This window comes from Mytilus galloprovincialis, chromosome 1, assembly GCF_965363235.1.
Source record: "Mytilus galloprovincialis chromosome 1, xbMytGall1.hap1.1, whole genome shotgun sequence".
In the NCBI taxonomy this organism is placed as follows: Eukaryota; Metazoa; Mollusca; class Bivalvia; order Mytilida; family Mytilidae; genus Mytilus; species Mytilus galloprovincialis.
In genome coordinates, this window is record NC_134838.1 from 57,793,464 (window position 1) to 57,813,840 (window position 20,377).

At 32.6% G+C, this 20,377-nt stretch overlaps 1 protein-coding gene across 3 annotated transcripts in view; it reads left to right on the forward strand.

The window, feature by feature from the left end:
• The window catches only part of LOC143079481 (inositol 1,4,5-trisphosphate-gated calcium channel ITPR1-like), a 283,048-nt gene that overhangs the window by 161,623 nt on the left and 101,048 nt on the right, over window positions 1–20,377 (forward strand). For 2 of the 3 annotated variants that reach the window (XM_076254849.1, XM_076254857.1), the window contains exons 31-33: window positions 160–285; window positions 16,888–17,088; window positions 18,976–19,227. In XM_076254849.1, coding sequence (XP_076110964.1) covers window positions 160–285; window positions 16,888–17,088; window positions 18,976–19,227 — 579 coding nt within the window. Of the gene's footprint in view, window positions 1–159; window positions 286–1,015; window positions 1,064–16,887; window positions 17,089–18,975; window positions 19,228–20,377 lie in introns of all 3 variants that reach the window. The other variant, XM_076254840.1, reaches the window with a different exon arrangement.

A 20,377-nucleotide genomic window follows, 5' to 3' on the forward strand; every position in this document is an offset into this window, starting at 1 on the left:
GTATCCAACGAATAATAATGAATCCACAGTAACAGTTTTCAATATATATAATGATTAAAAAGATTGTTTGAGGTAGATAAAACCAGATTAAAAAGATAAATGGAGAAGTGAAGAGTTAATTGAGAGATATGATGATTGTTTTTTCTGTTTGCCTTTCAGAATGATGATATAAGAATGCATGAGGTGATGAGGTATGCACACCAGTTTTTGCAGAGCTTCTGTCTCAAAAATCAGCAAAACCAGGCCTTGTTACACCAAAATATAGAACTTTTTATGACTCCAGGGGTAAATATAATAATAATTTGTTCATTTTCTCCTTATGATAAAGCTTCAATAACTTCAATTTTGTAGTTCATCTTGATCAGAAGGTGAAAATAGGAAACCATCTTCCATTGTCCAAAACGGTTGGGATATAGCTTAGACATCTGAGAAGTTCAATAAATTCTCATTACTCATCATACCTAAATACTGTGTGAAAATTATTTGAAAGGTCATCAGTTTTCCCCTGTATTCAAGCTCCTACAGATTATTAGAAACAGTGTCTTACAAAGTTTCCAAACCTTTTTTTTTCTTAAACCAAGTCATTGGGCCCTAGATCAAACTTCTAAACAATGTAATAACAGATTTTAAATATGATAATAGAGTTTCCCAACCAACAAAAAAATATTTTCTAGCTTAAACTATAATATTATTAGAGGACTTTTTCATCCTATGCTATTCACATAAACCATGGTTCTCATTGTCACTTTGTTTATCAACAGATGACCTATAGTAAAATACTATGCAAAATTATTCAACCAACCTCTTGAAGAGACCATATTATCCCACTCATGAAAACTAAAAAACCTGAACTTCTGGCGCTTTGATTGTTTTTGTAAAAATAAAACCTAGACACCTATATTTATATTCTCACTCCAAGAGAGGGTGGTGTACAGTTATCTCCATTGGTCTGTCCATCTCTGACTGTTCATGTTAATCACCATCTGTAATAAGGAATACTTTGATATATTTTCAGGAACTTGATAGTGTTGAGGCGACTTATTTATGCTATTTCAGATCTCCGGTCAGTCAATTTTTGTTTGACATTACTTTTAAGTATTTATTATACCCATTGAGCATGGAATGTTATGTTTTGGTTTACTTTTTGTTCTGGTCTAATTTCTAACTACTGGAAATAAATGGATACCTCTTATATAACGGTACAGAAAAGTTGTACCAACTCAATATTAATGTGTTAGGTTTATTGTCTCGACTCAACAAAGTTGTGCGGTTTCCATCAGCATAAACAATTTGTTAAAAGTTATTAGAGAAGTTTAAGATAAACCACTATTGGTAAGTCATTGATATTTGGTTTGCAGATGTATTGGTATTGGTGCATCACATTTCCTGGTTTTTTTTGGGTTTTTTTTTCCTGCCCTCTCAATCTTGGTCTATTCACTTTGAAAATTTTCCATAATTTAAATGCTAAAGTTTTTAATTTGGTCAGCTTAATGGGAGCTGCTAATGGTGAGTCAATGGTATTTGGTTTGCAGTTATATTATTATTGCCAGTTTTCATATCCATTAAGATTATTTTGCCCAGCATCTCAGATATTGAATTTGAATTATTTGCATATGAAAGTTTGTAATTTGATCAGTTTATGATGAACCACTAATGGTATGTCAATGATATTTGGTATGCTGTTGTTAAATTAACCCTTTCCTCCATGGATTTGTTTTCTTCACATACTTGAGACGCATAAGGATTTTTTTCAATAAAAAAAATCATCAGGTTTAACACTTTCTTTACCAGATTGAACTGGATTGAGCGTCTCTATGACATTATCAAAATTGCACGCGACCGTCACCCGCCCGAATTGATTTCAATAAAAGTGCGTGTTTTTTGTTGTCATTTCGGATATTTCGTAAACCGACGTGTTGATGCTTTTCCTGGAGCTGTCGTGCAATTATTGATTAACCATCGATAAAGGAATAATATATTAACTGTTCTGTAGTGTTTTTTACGTAAATACGTGTAAAATAAATATTTATTTGAGTAAAGCTATGGAAGAATTAAGTCCATTCGTCAAAAACGGAACTTTTTAGAGGAGAAGTCTTTATAAACAATGTTAAAAAGAATCATATTCGCGTATTTTCCGCTAAAATACCTTCATAAAACAAATCGGCGACGACTCATTTGAATTATTCAAACAGTTGTGTAAAGGAAAGGGTATGCCGTATGGTCCACGTCTCACGATGATCATAATATTTTGTCAGCGTCCAACATTCATCTGCAGCCATTGTTGACCTTGACTCGATTCGGAATCGGCTTTCCCCAGTTATTTATATAAATAGGTCACGTTTCTAAACACAACGATATGAGTAGCGTAGCGGCAGGTCTTTTCAATATTTCAGCATCAAAATCATCTGATTTTTAAGGAGGAAATCAGTCTTGATTATCTAGAAGTCAGAGCATAAAGTCTTTACTTAAACTTTCTTATCATTGGAATTTTGATGATCTATTAATAGTTGCATATATAATGTTTTACACCAGATACTTAAATTATTATCTGAACTTTCTAAAGCACTTGGACTTTAACATTTGGACATGAAATTTCCTAAACAACACCCAAGTTTTTCAAATTATTTTTCTTGAAAATAAAATTTGGAATTTAACTCTTTTAAAAGGAATATCAATTTTGTCAGAGTAGACCCCTACATTGTCTCTGATTTTTGTTACCCCCTTACTGAAAATCATTAAAATTAAAACATGCACACCTGAAAAGAGACAGTGAGATAAAATATATTTAGTTACTACCCATGACTTGTCACTTTGAGCATTAAATATAGAATCTTATATTCTCCTTATTCATTATGCCAAACTGATTATTTCTTACAACATTAAAGCTATATCTGACACCAGTGACCTAATATATATACCAGAGCCTAAATGACATAGAGTTTGGAATTTTTTTTCCAATAATTTCTGCTTTTAAGTCAGATACTAACATCCTGGGATCTGCTCAAAATTACCATTGTCAGACTAATCAGATTAAAGTAAAAAAAGAAATTTATAAAAGACAGCTAATTTTCAAGTACCAATATTTTTTCCTTCTCTGTATTTGGGACAGGGCAACCGAACAAAATATTTTGTGTTGAATTACACCCAGTAAACATCAATGTTATAAGAGTTGCAATGCATGTCCTCTCTCTAGGTGACATCTGAATATCTTATTTCTTTGGTGTAGTTGGGTTGCTTGTTTAACAATTGTTATGTATACCCAACATTTACTCTCATGTATATTTGCACAAGATACTATTTACATAGTAATATGTATGACTGGCATTTCACATACCTTCAGCCAGTTTATATCTCATGTGAAAACAGTTAATTTGTTCTCCAAGTAATTGGAAATATAAGAATTTTGTATTATCTGTGGTGTCTCAAATTTGAATTGAAAGTCTGCCTTTATACATTTTATTTGTGTAATTTGTTTCATTATAAAACATCATATCATATAATATGTCACTTGAAGTATTATTTTCTATGGTTTGAATATGAAAAGACTCAATATTTCAGTAGTACAGTCTCTCAGATCACTCCTCTTCTGTAGTTACTACCTATGGTATATTGGGTTGGTGTTTATAGGTCAATAAATTAAAAACAAATGTAATGACTTTCCCCCCTAAGCCCTCCATAAATAAGACATTAATGAGATAATTCCCTTTAATTTCTGAGGTATTGATTAAAATATATATATATATATATATATGTCATTAATCTAGAGGTAAATATGTTCTTTTCCATTCACATTAAACATGATTAAAGATCATTAAAATATTGTTCTTCTGTATTGCTACATGTCAACATGTACTTTGCAACACCAGCTAACTACAATCTTTATAATTTAATCTGTTAAAATATCAACTCTTTTTCCATTATATCTAATTTATATCAAAGTAAAAAGACTGGACATACACGTGTATTATTGGCTCTTGTATTTTATAATTTATTTTTATCTAGTCTGCTGTGAGAGTGACTGGACTTTTAAAAATTGTGCTCCGCATACTTGGGAGTGTAAGTTCAAAGACTTGCACGTTATTAAATGTCTGAAGAGATACAATTAGAAAAAATACTACCTTGTTCCATTCACTAGAAACTGTTCTCTTAGTCTGGTGTATATTTTGAGTTCATAACTTCGAAAAATGCACATTATTTTTACTGCATGCACATGACATCTCACATGACATTACGACGTAAGAAACGGAATCCCCGTTTTTATTGGTCAACTGAAGGCCGTTTTGAAAGGTCAATATATTTATAAAATAGAATCGAAAAACAAAACACAAATGGAGACTTGCATGCGGTCTCATTTTTGGACTAAATAAATGTTTGTTGTGGCCATTTACAGGCACAAATGAAGAAATAACAAAGGAACAATAAGGTTAGCGCATCCGAATCTGAAAACGGCAACTTTCCATGAAATGTTGTATTAAATGCCCCCTGGAATATCCGCATTGATATGCAAATGATCGCAAATGAGGTCACGGAATAAACATTTCCAATTTTCACCGGAGAAGGCCTTTTTTTAAAACGTATAACATGGAAATAAACGGCCGTTGAACTCAAGTTGCTCCACGGAGGACTCCATTAATTTCTCCCATTGTGAATGACGTTTCAACTGTATTTTTTCTTATTTTAAACCGTACGATTACACTTAACCATGTTAACGAAGCATAAAAACAAATTTCAAAATACGCTCAATGACTACGTCAATTTTCCCATTCATACGCCCCGTCATTTTGTCATAAAACTGATTTTAAAAATAACGAAAAATTATGCCTCAAAGCATCGTTGGGCTAACGTCAGGCGATGCGTGAAAGCAACGTCGGGCCAACGTCAGGCGATGCCTCAAAGCAACGTCGGGGATGAAAGGGTTAAAGTATTAATGCATTGTGAAAACGAATATTTCATCAATATAATTCAAGTCAGATATTCTCATAAATGTTCTTTTCATATTGGATACAAACTTTTTTAAGTCTGATGCAGACATTTTGTAGTCAAAGCATTTCAACTGAGGTACTACACAGGCGTCAAAAGGCGTCATTATGGAGGAAAGGGTTAATATCAACAGATCTGTTTTCTGTGGCGATTATAACCCCTCTTTCTAGTTAAATATTGTTCATTGACTTTGAAGTTTTACACAGTTTACATGTTAAATTTTGTAATTTGTTCTGTTAAAAGGGGTATTCTTATGCATGTTTTCCTCATAGCCATTTTATTTGCTTCGGATTAAACATCTTCTAAATATCCCATTTAATTTGCACAATTTTAATATGCTCAATAAGGGTGTATCATGCGCTCTTGACGCAACGCAGCTGTTTATTTATATTTTACAATATAATTGCTTCATGAGACCATTTATATTTGGTTTTCTGCTGCATAAGTTTCCTTTCCTTTCAGCTTGCAGCCAAAATAAGTCTCTATCCTTTAAAAAGTAATGTTTCAAATGTTTTTTAGTTTTAACCTTATTTTTATTTGACTGCAAAAAAATTGCATTCATATAATGTATTATATAGACTTCCTCCTCGGATGACACCTTTGGTTTCCTGACAATAACTTTAGTTTAAGAGAATGGATCTCTATGAAATTTTACCTGAAGGCCCAATACCACAAAAAGAAGGTTGGGATTGATTTTGGGGGTTATGGTACAAACAATTTTGGAATTAGGGGCCAAATAGGGGCAAAAAAAAAAAAACCAAGCATTTTTGTAGTTCCCCTACAACATCTTGTGTGTAAGTGTATTGATCTCTCTGAAATTGTATTACAAGTTTCCATATCACAAAGGGAATACTGGGATTGAGTTTTGGGGTAATTACCCGAAATATTCAGGAAGAAGGGTAAAAAAAGGGATAAATTTTAGCATTTTTCTAGTTTCCAGATAATATAACTTGTGTTTAAAGTGTATGGATCTCTCTGAAATTGTACTACAAGGTTTCATATCACCATGGGAAAGCTGGGATTGAGTTATAGCACTGAATCTAACCATGTTGTTAGATTTTGGACATCAGACCATACTAGTTAAATCAAATGTCCCATTTAATAAGATCTTTTACCACATTTACTTGGTGTCAGAAACCTATATTATGTCAAAAATTTAATCACAATCCAAATTAAGACAGAATCAAGCTTGAATATTGTGTCAAAACTTGACCTTATTGTTAAGGGTTCTACCTCTTCGATCGTATCAGGCTGCCTTCGTCAAAGAATTTTATTAATTTAATATTTATGAAAGGTGCATTTATGAAGTGCTTAAAATTGTTTTTCAGGTCAAATTTTCTGATGAAACGGACAACCCGGTGTTGGGTTGCTGCCCCTGAATTGGTAATTTTAAGGAAATTTTGCCATTTTTGGTTATTATCTTGAATATTATTATAGATAGAGACGAACTGTAAACAGCAATAATGTTCAGCAAATTAAGATCTACAAATAAGTCAACATGACCAAAATGGTCAGTTGACCTCTCAAGAAGTTATTGCCCATTGTAGTCAATTTAAAAAAAAAATCGTAAATTTTTATAACCTTCTCCTCTGAAACTACTGAGACAAATTTAACCAAACTTGTCCACAATCGTCATTAGGGTGTTTAAGAGACATATTATGGTATACCATTGACTGCCCATCATTAACATATAGGACAATAACTCCAAAAAGTTATAACCTATTTCTTGAAACTTGGGTGAATTATTTATATTTTATGGACATGAGATTCCTTTTGATTTTTAAAAATTGTAGATTTTACATTTCCAAGTTATGGGATTTTATTCAGAAATAAGAGGCTTTCCCAGTTTTCACACAATAACTCAAAAATAGTTTGAGCAGTTTTGATAAAATTTTAGTGACTGGTTTTACATCTATTAAATTTAGCTTCCTTTATTTTCCTTATAAATTTCTGATATGACATTGAGGAGTTATAGAACTTAATTCATTGGAAAAGCTACAGGTGTATCATGCGATCCTGGTGCAGCTCTTTATTCAGTTAAATTGGCAATGAGACAACTATATGCTATGCATAGAATTATTGTAAGATGTACATGTTCAGCAAGCTTCATCTCACTAACCTCATTGTCCTGGTTCATTGACCTACATTAAGTTTATATGATACCTGTCAACTCATAATTCAATCATGATTTTTAAAGTAGGTGAGAAATTTCAGTGTTTTCAAGGTACATTAAACTATTTTCAGATTTGCTGATAGAAAGATATATGTATGAAGATAAACATTAAATCAATAAAAATATAATTTGTTTGAACCTTTTGTAAAGTCGTGCTTCAAATTGATATCATTTAATAAATTGTTTTAACTTTCAAAATTGACTTTTTTAATATTTCTAGTTTTGCATTCATCTGATAAATGTAAGGAAATTTAACATGTGCTTATCATATAATCACAAGACTATTGTTTGCTTTATCTACCTAGTATCCCACTGTGCAAATAACCAGGAATTGTTTAGATATTTCATTTATCAATTATTTTTATGATGAAACCAAGGACTGTCATTTTATTTATCCGTTATTTGGATTGTACCTGTAATCAATGACATCGTCTCCACAGTGAAGGCAACTCAAAACCTAGTGCTTGTCCTGTTAGCTTATGGTTTCTTACTTGAGTAACCAACTGGGGTGACAAAGTTGCTTTTCATTGCAAACCTGTGAAAAAGTGACTATTAAATACCACACATTATTTTCTTTCAAAATGTCCAAACATTTAAATCAAGTTGACTTGAACATTTGCCCTTGTTGCCTTAAGTTGAGAAAAGTTCACTTAATGTGCTTTTGTAATAAAACACACCTAAAAAGAAATGGAATTGGTTCCAGAAAAGTTTGCCTTTTCTTCCTATGATTTTCTTTTGTTGCAAATTGCAAGCTGCATTTATCCAGTACATGAAGTTTTTTTTTTTTTTTTTTTTTTTGTTAAAAGAAAAAAGGGGGATGTTTTTTTTTATTATCTAAGTTGCACATGATGTTTTATTATTATTTCAATGAAAGTTACTCTGAAAAACTGACTATTTGAATCCTGAACTCCACAAGCAACTGCAATGTATTTTTATCTTGATTACATGGCACTGTAATTTACAGTAAAATAATATCAGGGTGTCACTTTACTCAGGCAGTATCTAGAACAAACACTTAGTACTATAAAAGATAATTATACAACTGGAAATTAACATATCCATTAGATTAAACATTGCATTAAAATGTAATTATCCCAGAAGGAAGAACATACAATTCTGGTTCAAACAATATGATCAGTGAAGTATAAAATTAAGCATTTTCCAGCTTGCTAACAACTAAAAAGTGGCATACAATACGGTAGCATGATCAGATATAATAAAACATCCTAATTCAGCATATTAATCCAGATACACTTGTTCTGGCCCCACCCACCTCCTCATGGGTATCTGAGAGAATAACATGTAAAGTATGTGTGTATGTGATATGCATCCAGCAGACAAAGGCTATATTCTGGTCCATGCCCATAACACAATTGGATGTAAGACCAGACCCTGAAGAGCTCGTGTTTACTGAAGCCGAACAGAATCTCATACTTTAACCGTTATGCACAGACTGGACCAGATAATTATAACACATATTAGTTGAAATGAGACAAAATACTGGTTTGGGCAAACTAACCACAGTTTTATTAATTTGTTTCATTATATAATAACATGACAATGAACAATGAAAGAATCATAAAAAGTCAATTGTTTCGCAAATATCAATTCACTGATAAGTCTGTGGTACTCCACACAAGAAGCTGAAAGCCAAACAACTGTGGTTATCAACATGAAAATGGAAACTAAACTACTGATACACATGAAATTAAAAATTAAAAGATTTCACTAAAATACAATATCATCAAATAAACAAAACAAAATCTACAAATAGGTGACACATACAATGATAACAAATAGTCATAAAAAACAAAATCAACATACATTCAAGTATTGCGAGGGATGTGGTGGGTGGGAATAAAATTAAATTGTAACTGAAATAAGAAAAGCAGCCTGCACACGCTTTGTGCAAATTCAAAAGTGATCAAGCGCGCTTGAGATAAAACAAAGACTATAAATAACAATCTGATTGGATAATTTAAATAAATCATGAACAATGATTGGCTAGCATCCTAGATACCAACCATACCAATTAGTAAAAGATTAGGGCTGCAGAAATTATGATTTCCAATCATGATTGGATAAAAGGAACTTCCTGGGGACGGTAATTAATTAAGTAAGCAAATGCTATGTTCAAGTTCCCTCTGTATTAATACTTTACTAGAACACACCTGCAATCGTGGGCATATACAGCTTGTGAACTGCTGTAGGGTAATTTTTGTAAAAGATATTATGTATGGAGAATTTCATAAAAGGTATCAAAAGCCCTCTCCCTTTTTCCAAAGTCCGATATTTGTTTCCTTTCTGTTAAATTCAATTATTTTCGTGTTTCGTGCCTCAGACCATAATTATTCTTCTCCTTTGCTACAATGCATCTTTTGGTAAAAGCCAAATTGAATTAAAAATTTGCACAGCTTCAAACATGAAATAAATGTAACTGCTTATATATAGACCATTATTAGTCTAATAAAATATGCTTCTAGGACAATCCATAAGTGCTTTTTCTTTTGAGAGCCTTATTAACATGCCAATGGTAGGATATGATTCTTGTATAAATGACTAAGACCGACTAAGGCCAATTTGAGGGTGGTCGGAGGGGTCCTGATCCCGAAATCCTGGGCTTACAAACATGAGATCCCGAGATGCAAAATTAAAAGAAATTCATATCCCGAAATCGAAAAATATATTTCGAGATCCCGTAAGGAACAATCCCCAAATCCCGGGCTTAAAAACACACGACCCCGACGTCCCGAAAAAGGTCCGTCCTCCCTCTAATCTCTAGCCTACTTTCATTTTTGCCAAATCACTACTTTCACTTCCAACAATAAATTTTTATGACTCATTTATGGGCATTATGTTTTCTAGTCTGCGCATCCGTTCGTCCGTTCGTCCGTCCCTCTATCCCGCTTCAGGTTAAAGTTTTTGGTCGAGGAGGGTTTTGATGAAGTTGAAGTCCAATCAACTCGAAACTTAGTAAATATAGTGCCGATGTGGCATCCGTGTACTATGGACACATTCTTGTTTCCACATGTTTTACTTATTCTAATATATATTCAACTGGTATGGCCCCTTAAATAGTAATATATTTCAAAGAAAACTACAGACAGAATACAGAGAGTCTCTATATATTAAAGTATTATAATGGTAGTTTACACGCGAAAATAATTGTCCTCTCTAAGGAGGTATAATAGTTGTGGTTCTGGCGATCTAAACACCATGATATGGAAAACGCTCTGATTGGCTTATTTATTTTTTCATTTTTGTCGAGCCTGCAACTTTTGTTGCAGAAAGCTCGACATAGGGATAGTGATCCGGCGGCGGTGGCGGCGGCGGCTACGGCGGCGGCTACGGCGGCGGCGTTAGCTAACTTCTTAAAAGGTTTATATTTTAGAAGGTGAAAGACCTGGATGCTTCATACTTTGTATATAGATGCCTCATGTTACGAAGTTTCCGTCAGTCACATGTCCAATGTCCTTGACCTCATTTTCATGGTTCAGTGACCACTTGAAAAAAAAGTTCAGAATTTTTGTAATGTTGAATTCTCTCTTATTATAAGTAATAGGATAACTATATTTGGTATGTGCGTACCTTGCAAGGTCCTCATGCCCGTCAGACAGTTTTCACTTGACCTCGACCTCATTTCATGGATCAGTGAACAAGGTTAAGTTTTGGTGGTCAAGTCCATATCTCAGATACTATAAGCAATAGGGCTAGTATATTTGGTGTATGGAAGGACTGGAAGGTGTACATGTCCAACTGGCAGGTGTCATCTGACCTTGACCTCATTTTCATGGTTCAGTGGTTATGGTTAAGTTTTTGTGTTTTGGTCTGTTTTTCTCATACTTTATGCAATAGGTCTACTATATTTGTTGTATGGAATGATTGTAAGGTGTACATGTCTAGCGGGCAGATGTCATCTGACCTTGACCTCATTTTCATGGTTCAGTGGTCAAAGTTAAGTTTTTAAGTTTTGGTCTTTTTATCTAATTTTATATGCCAAAGGTCAGCTATATTTGGTGTATGGAAATATATTATGATCTATATGTCAGTCCCGCAGGTTTATTTGACCATGACCTCAATTGCACGGTTCATTGCACAGTGTTAAGTTTTTGTGTTTTGGTCTATTTTTCTTAAACTATAAGTAATAGGTCAACTATATTTGTTGTATGGAAGCTTTGTTAGCTGTACATGTCTGCCTGGCATGGTTCATCTGACCTTGACCTCATTTTCATGGTTCATTGGTCTTTGTTTAGCTATCTTGGTTAATGTTAAGTTTATGTGACAGTTGTAATAAAGCTTTATACTTAGGACTATCAACATAATATCAATGATTAGTAAAGAAGGCGAGACATTTCAGTGTGTGCACTCTTGTTGTTATCTATCATACGATTGGTTGTACTTGTGCGTGTTTCAAACAGGAAGTTTATCTTGACTAAAAGTCAGTCTGATGACGGAATCAATATTAGGACTCCTTTTTTTTCGTTTTTTTCCAAAAATAACATAATCTGAATAATCATAAGAATGGATGACAAATGCGACTATGCATGTTACATATAGAACACAGAGGCATGATGAATAATTTATCGTGGAAGGAAGAGAAGCGACACACAAAATGAGGTCTTCTCATTTAATAGTATAGATTTAATAAAAATAAGCACGTTGTCATCACTCATTTGCCTTAGTAGACATCCTGAACTCTTTGAAATGATGTGAGGTCATCAAATCTGTTCTTTTGTATGAATTCAAAAGGTGTTGTAAGGATATGCACATGAAATTAATTTTGTTAACTAAAAGTAAATGATGACTGGTCATCTTGTAACAATGATCCAAGTTCAATTAATACAGTGGCTCTTATAAGGTTGAGATGTACAATGTTGCATCAGGTTTTAGTGCCAAATATCAAATTTCAATTGCATTAAATCAAAAAGGTCAACATTATTATTGGTGAATTGAATATATATATGGTGTACTTGTCCAACTGCTAGAGTATATTTGTTCTGATTTTCATAGATCATTGATAATGTTGAGCATATGTGATACCTGTAGAAAAACCTTTTGTTATAAAGACTTTCAAGCATAACATATAAAGACTATGTATACAATTAAGTGAGAAGACCTCATTTTGTGTGTAGTTTCTCTTCCTTCAAAAATGCCTTTGTGTCCTATAGGTACCATGCATTATGCAGTCGCATTTGTCATCCATTCTTATGATTATTCAGTTTGGGTTATTTTGAGAGAAAAGGCTTCAGTTTAGAATTGGTTTTTTTTAATAAAATTACACATAATTTTCAAAAGTTCTTGGCGGCAGGACAATTATTTTCACGTTTTTCTATATACTACGATCAAACATATACCATAAATAAAGTGTATTTGCTATTTACTATCAATTCGAAGTTTACTATCAACGGCGGTCATTGACGTGGTCGCTGATATAAATGATATAAAGAGTCTCTTTATACTATATCAGTGACTGCCATGGATAATAGGCTTTCGAATTGATAGTAAATAGCAAATACACTTTAACTGTAGTATATGTATTTCATAGTAGACTGAAAAACAGAAAACAAACAATAACAGAAAAAGGGGGAAGGCTATACAACATTTGTCCTGTTAGCATGGCACCCACAGGCTAAGACTTTTGATACCTTTCCTGAAATTATCCAGTCATAAAATATTGTACAAAAATTTATCCTACAAAGTTTACATAATTTCAACTACACACTAAATGACTGCAATTTCGCGGGTGTGTTGTTCTAGTAAGTATTTAAATTAGGCAAGAAGTGTTCTTCTTCAGTTAATGTGCACTTCAAAATTGCACAAAGAGTTGAACCAAGGAGGTTATATGAGAAGGAGAGTGAACACTCTGCTTGATACAAAATTAGCATCCCCAGGATAGCAGTTCGATCAGAGAAAAATTATAAAAATATAAAGAAACCGACATGTTTATCACCCACTTGACATAGCCCTCTGATGTACCGGGCTGTTACTGCGAGCAGTTAGGGCTATTAGATAAATTGCATATGTCACGTGATTGTTAGTTTAAACATATTTATTTATAGTGGAATTGGGAAACAAGTTTTGCAACTTATATTAATCCCTTTCCACTTTGCGGGTGCGAGTGCTGCCTTGTAGCGGCATTAGCCTACTCTTTTTCGAAATCTACAAGGGTGTCTTTGGCTCTCTCTTAACACGGGTCAGCCATTTATCGTCCCTTTCCGATGGACTATCATCGTTTCCTCAAGACCATACTCGCAGATGGTGTCAAGGGAGAGCCGAAAATTGAGTTCCTGAAATTTTCATCCCAAACGTGAATCGAACCAGGAACCATTGTGTTAGTAGTCCGATGCACTAACCACTACACTACGGCTCTCGTGATTGTTATCAGTGACTGGGTCAATAATTAGTCAGGTGTATTTTTGGTAACAATGCAGTGTATATGTGTTTATGATATAGAAAAAGATCGGACGCGCAATTTCAAAATCAATCATCTGTCTACCGTGAAAAAAGATAAAGAAATGACAAAGTTATGAGGGTTTAAAGGAAAGTTAGTGTGCGATTTTTAATCAACACTACATTACTTTAAACAAAGATTTTCGCTTCACCTTTCAATTTCTGTTGATGAGAATTGGCAGGTAATATTCATTGAAAATACACGAATATGCAAAGTACTTTAGTTACGGTGACCGGTAACGACTGGAAGGAATATTTGCAACTGAAACATAGAGAAATTTATTAGGAACAATGTAAAAGTGCTTCCTGTTGATATTAACTTTGACGGCAATGAGACAGATATTCTTTCATTTCTATTGGTAATAAGTTTACTTTTAACATAAAATTTTAATTTTTAATTACTTAATAAAAAATTTCACAAAAAATCTTATTATCATGTCAATAATTGTATATCCGGTCAGTTTATGACACCTCAGGTGTTTCCGTTCTTACTCGGGTATGTAATTAGGACAAAATCTCCCTCTGTGACAGAGTAGATCTAAACTAATTAACACCCATTTACAGAAAAGTCGGTAACATTTTATGTGTAATTATGGTCTTTCGTCCTCTCTCCTTCTCATATAACCTCCTTGGTTGAACTGAATATTTTATTCAGTATGTATTTGTATATGTAATTTCACCAGAATTTTATCATATTTCACTTTTTACATCTAAAACTGCATTATATTTAACAAACAAAAACTGGTGAAACTATCTCTTTTTTTGTTTGAAAGTTGTGTTATTTTTGCCATATCAGTCATTGAATATGATTTTTTATTTACCTCTAGTATGCAAAAATCAAACATATATACATTTTTTAACATAAGTTTTGATGGTTAAATTTTCTTTGGATATTTTAATAGTGCAAATAAAATTTAAGTAAAATAAATGTCTTCTGTATTGTATGCCTTAAAAAATGAATCCATTTATATTGTATTGTTTTTTTTTAAATGATATCTTATTTATATCTGCAATAATACAAACAAATGTGATAGAGTGCTTTCTATTTTTTTTTATTAACCATATATAGCTGGCTTTTTTATTAAGTAATAAAATTCTTGTCAAACAAAACAAAATGAAGCAAGTATTAAGAATTAGTGAGCAAATAATCGTTGAGACAAAAGAGATGAAAAAGATGTTATAGAAAGAAGATGTGGGATAAGCAAACAAGACAGCAAACCAACAACACAAATAACATCTAGAGACATCCAGAGATTAAAGAAAATGTTCACCTCTGTCTGAAATAACAGGCTTTACTAACAAGCTTTGTCATCCTTAGTCTAATAATACTAATAATAGTAATAATAACTAAATTTGCTCTAAATAAGTGAATTTGTTCGTAATTAATTTGAGACATCTTGATCATTGTTTTATGATAAAGTTTATTACAGATATATATTCTGTATTAGATATCTTAAAGATTATAAATGTCTGGATGTGCATAACATGTGTTCCATTTTCTTTTCTTTTTTTAAACACACTAATACAAAATGGGAGATATTGTATGAATGAATTAGAACAGTCATTGATCAACATATTATGGAACAAAAAAATATATATTAAATACAAATGAACTTATATGTAACTTTGAAGAGATACAATATAATAAATATGTTCATGAGACTATATCAAATAATGTTTTTCTTTGGCACATCATGTATCAAAACTTTATAAATGAAGTCAAGATTGCCTTTTGTCATTCTCTCAAAATCTAATACAAGAAAATTTCAATTATATTTTTAAAGTCATGAACAGTTGAAAATGATAGAATAAGTTTAGTTGTATGATATGTATATGCCTGTCATTGATGGACAGATAATGGTTCACTGTAAGGACCATTTACTGATCTTTAATATAAAATGAAGTTTTTTCAGTTGATATTGCACTTGTTTTTGAGGTAATAGCCTTTTAAAAAAAAAAAAATTAACAAGTACTATTATAGAATTATAAAAATTATATCAGTATGTATGAATATTTATCTCTGTGAAAAATATATTTTGAATGACTTCATTAGAACATTATTTGTCAGAAATATATTTAAGATATATACATAGGTGATTGTAAGTGAGATAGCAATTTATCAGAATGATCAAAAGACATTCCTAGAGTTCTGTATAGTCTTCAACAAAAGTCAAGAAAATTTTGTAAACAGTTTACCAGAATCTTTCAACAGTCTGACAATATATGTTAATAATAGTCATGTAAAATTGTTCACTAGAATACAAATATAGAAAAAACAACACAAAAAAAAAAATTAAAAAATATTTATTTCACAAAACACCATGTATTGGATGTTGAATAAAAAAACAAATGTAGAGCAAGCCATGTTGACCTTTACCTAAATATACTAAAATGTACAATAGACTGTAGAGCAAACCATGTTGACCTCTACTAGTAAGTCCAGAATGTTCAACAAAAAATAAAAACAAATGAGTTTAATTAGTTACAGATTTAAAAATTGAGGTGGAATGTACACAGGAGAAGGATTTAGCCATGGAGCTATCCAATGAACTTTTTGAAAAGAAAAACGAGACAACAGGTCACAAATTACATTGGTCTTTCCAGGAATATGCTTAGCTTGAAAATAAATATTGTATTTTAAAGCAGCTAGTACCAATCTCCAGACCAATTTCATAATATTCTTTTCTTTTGAAGATGTTTTATTTATAATTGCAGCAACTGCTGCATTATCGGTTAAAAACAAAATTTTATGGTTGGCTAAAAACAAACCCCAAATATCCATTGCCACAACAATTGGGAAAAGTTCTTTTATTGTAATGGGTAAATTTTTTATCTCCTGTGGCCTATGTAACAAATGTATTTTGATTTAAATTAATAAATGTCTTTTATTTACTCGCATTTACATTTTAGGCATTAAGCTTAATGCCTGCACATATTTTTCAGGATTTAAGCTTACATCCTAGGATTTAAGACTAATGCCTAACATCATTTAGGCAATAGACTTACTGCCTAGGCGTTAGCTTATTGCCTAGGATTTAAGCTTAATGCCTAATTTCACTTATTGCCGCTAACATATATATATATATATTTATTGTTCAAGTTTTTTAAAGAAAAATTATCCTTGGGAAATATGTTTAATGCATTGCCTAAGAAAAAGGGAAGATTGTATGGAATTGTACAAATACTTAGGATCAGTTGTTAATTTATGTGCTGAACTTTCTTAATTTCATATCAATATAAATAATTTTGACATAATCATTGAATTGAAAATATTATGATTTTAGTTACTTGAAGCTGAAACAATGACTGCCATTTTCCAAGACAATACTGTGCTTTGTAATGATATATCAGAAGCAGTAGTACAACACTTTGTTCATTGTATAGAAACACATGGAAGACATGTGCCATATATCAAGTTTCTACAGAACATTGTTAAAGCAGAGAATAAGTACATTAAAAAATGTCAGGATATGGTAATGGCAGAGGTAAATATTGAATTGTTTTTAAAAGAAAAGGAATATTATGATGAAATATTGAATTTAAACTGATACATATATCACAGTCTTTTTTTAACCTTTTTTTCACCTGGCTTAGCTGGCAAGTTTGAACTATTGTCTTCACATGGTTAAGTTTATCATCTGTTTACTTAAAAAAAAACAAAAAAACCCTGGAACAACCACACCAATTGAAACCAATCTTGGCCACAATCATCATAGAGTATCTTAGTTTAAAAATTGTGACTGGTGAACACACCTGCTAACAAACAAAGCCACCATTTCTAAAACTAGAACATAGGGGTTAAGAATTGTATAATATCTTGCAACCGATATAGGGAGATGAAATCTACCTAATCAATGTGTTCAGTAAATCAGTATCTACCTTCTTGCCAATGAAGATGTTTTTTGCTGTTTACTTGAAACCTTATGTGTATGAAATGACAGGTGTAAATTGCACTTTGAAGTAATCACAGGTATTGTTTTCTGCACAGATTTTTGTTGGAAAATGCTGCTAATATTGACAGCATTCAAAAGCCTGTTAGGGAATTCTACTTAAAAAAAACACCCTTTTTTTATACGATCGCAAAAATTAAAAAAAATTTGGTCGTATATTGGTATCACATCGTCGTCGGCGTCGTCCAAAGACAGATGGTTTCCTAGATAATAACTTTTGAATAAGTAAAAAGAAATCAATAAAATTTTAACACAATGTTTATAACCACAAAAGGAAGCTAGGGATTGATTTTGGGGGTTATGATCCCAAAGGTTTAGGAATTAGGGGCCTAAAGGGGCCAAAAACAGCAGTTATCTAGTTTTAGGACAAAAAGTTGTGTATTAGTATTTCAATTGTTCAGAAATTGTACCACATTCTTTTATACCATAAGTAGAAGGTTGGGATTTATTTTAAGGGGTTATTGGGCAAACAGTCAAAAGAAAAGTTAAAAGAAGAAATCTTTAATAGCACAATATTGCGCAATAGATTTGTAAGATCTTGACATTTGTTTTGTATCAGAAACTGATATTATGTCAAAATTTGTTCGCAATCCAAATTCAGAGCTGTATCAAGCTTGAATGGTGTGTCCATGTATACTTGCCCTAACTGTTCAGGGTTCTACTTCTCCAGTCATATAAAGCTGCGCCCTACAGAGCACCTGGTTCATCATCTTTGGAAGTAGTTGTCACAGGTTTAGATAGCCTACAATTAGCAATGTGAATAATTATTGCAACCAATTTGGATTGAGTTTCATCAAAACATTACAACTAAGATTGATTTTAAGTCTTGAACAATTCAGTATAGAATCTTAGATGTAAGTTTTTTGTGAGACAGCCTCCTAGACTAGCATTATTTTTATCATTAAAGTAAGTGTTCTGACCCTGTCAATGAGAATTGGCAGGTAATATCAAAGAAAGTAGATGAATATGCCAGGTACATTTTTTGCAATGACCAGATTAGTTTCCACTGGAATAAATTTTTGTTTTTGAAACAAGAGAAATTTTATCGAGAACCATGTTGGCACTAATATAAGGTTTATACTTCACATGAAAGCCCCTGCTGTGCTCTTCCCTCAAATTTCATATAGCATCCTAGTGAACTGGGAATTTGGAAATATGATTTTTTTTCCCCCAGAAATTAAAGTGAAACCTCAATAAGAAAAGCATTTCTGATATATTCAAACATTATAGCATCACATTACCATGATTTTAAACTTGACTAGGGGAATAACATCCAATGTGATCAGTTTCAGACATAGGGGTGTCTTCTTGTGGTTACAGGTTTGAAAAGGTTTTTCATCATGTATATGATATATCATTCACCATTTTCATTCTCTTTTTTATTGATAACATAAACGTACATGGCCAACATGTTAATTTCAGCTTGTGAATGTTGGAGAGGAAGTACTACTGTTTTACAACGACAGATCATCATTCAATGTATTTACTGAATTAATGAGGTCTGAGAGACATAGAACTGATGCAGCCAGTCCACTTATCTACCATATTAATTTAGTACAACTGCTTGCTCTGTGTACTGAAGGCAAGAATGTTTACACTGAGATTAAGTGTCACTCTTTACTTCCATTAGATGACATTGTAAGAGTTGTCACTCACCAAGACTGTATTCCTGAGGTAGGTATCTATATCTTTTATATGAGCAATATGCCTGAAATCATCAGTCAACAACTTCTTGTTAGAGTTATTGCCCTTCGATATTTGCTTACGTACATGTCATTTGGACTATGTTGACTCATTTGCAATTATACCACATATTCTTATTTTACTTGCATTGTCTCCCAATGATTAGGTAGTACTATTTTTAGCTCACCTGACCTGAAAGGTCAAGTAAGCTTTTCTCATCACTTGGCGTCCGGCGTCCAGCGTTCGTAAACTTTTACAAAAATCTTCTCCTCTGAAACTACTGGGCCAAATTTAACCAAACTTGGCCACAATTATCATTGGGGTACCTAGTTTGAAAAATGTGTGGCGTGACCCTGCCAACCAACCAAGATGGCCGCCATGGCTAAAAATAGAACATAGGGGTAAAATGTAGATTTTGGCTTATAACTCTGAAACCAAAGCATTTAGAGCAAATCTGAAGTGGGGGTGAAATTGTTTATCAGGTGGAGATCTATCTGCCCTGAAATTTTCAGACAAATAGGACAACCCGTTGTTGGGCTGCTGCCCCCAAATAAGTAATTTTAAGGAAATTTTGCAGTTTTTATACGACCGCAAGAATTTTAATTTTTTGGTCGTATATTGCTATCACGTTGGCGTCGTCGTCCTGCGTGGTCGTCGTCGTTGTCGTCAGAATACTTTTAGTTTTCGCACTCTAACTTTAGTAAAAGTGAATAGAAATCAATGAAATTTTAACACAAGGTTTATGACCACAAAAGGAAGGTTGGGATTGATTTTGGGAGTTTTGGTCCCAACATTTTAGGAATTAGGGGCCAAAAAGGGCCCATATAAGCATTTTCTTGGTTTTCGCACTATAACTTTAGTTTAAGTGAATAGAAATCTATGAAATTTTGACACAAGGTTTATGACCACAAAATGAAAGTTGGGATTGATTTTGGGGTTTTTGGTTCCAACAGTTTAGGAATTAAGGGCCAAAAAAGGGCACAAATAAGCATTATTCTTGGTTTTCGCACAATAACTTTAGTATAAGTAAATAGAAATCAATGAAATTTAAACCCAAGGTTTATGACCACAAAAGAAAGGTTGGGATTGATTTTTGGAGTTGAGGTCACAACAGTTTATGAATTAGGTGCCAAAAAGGGGC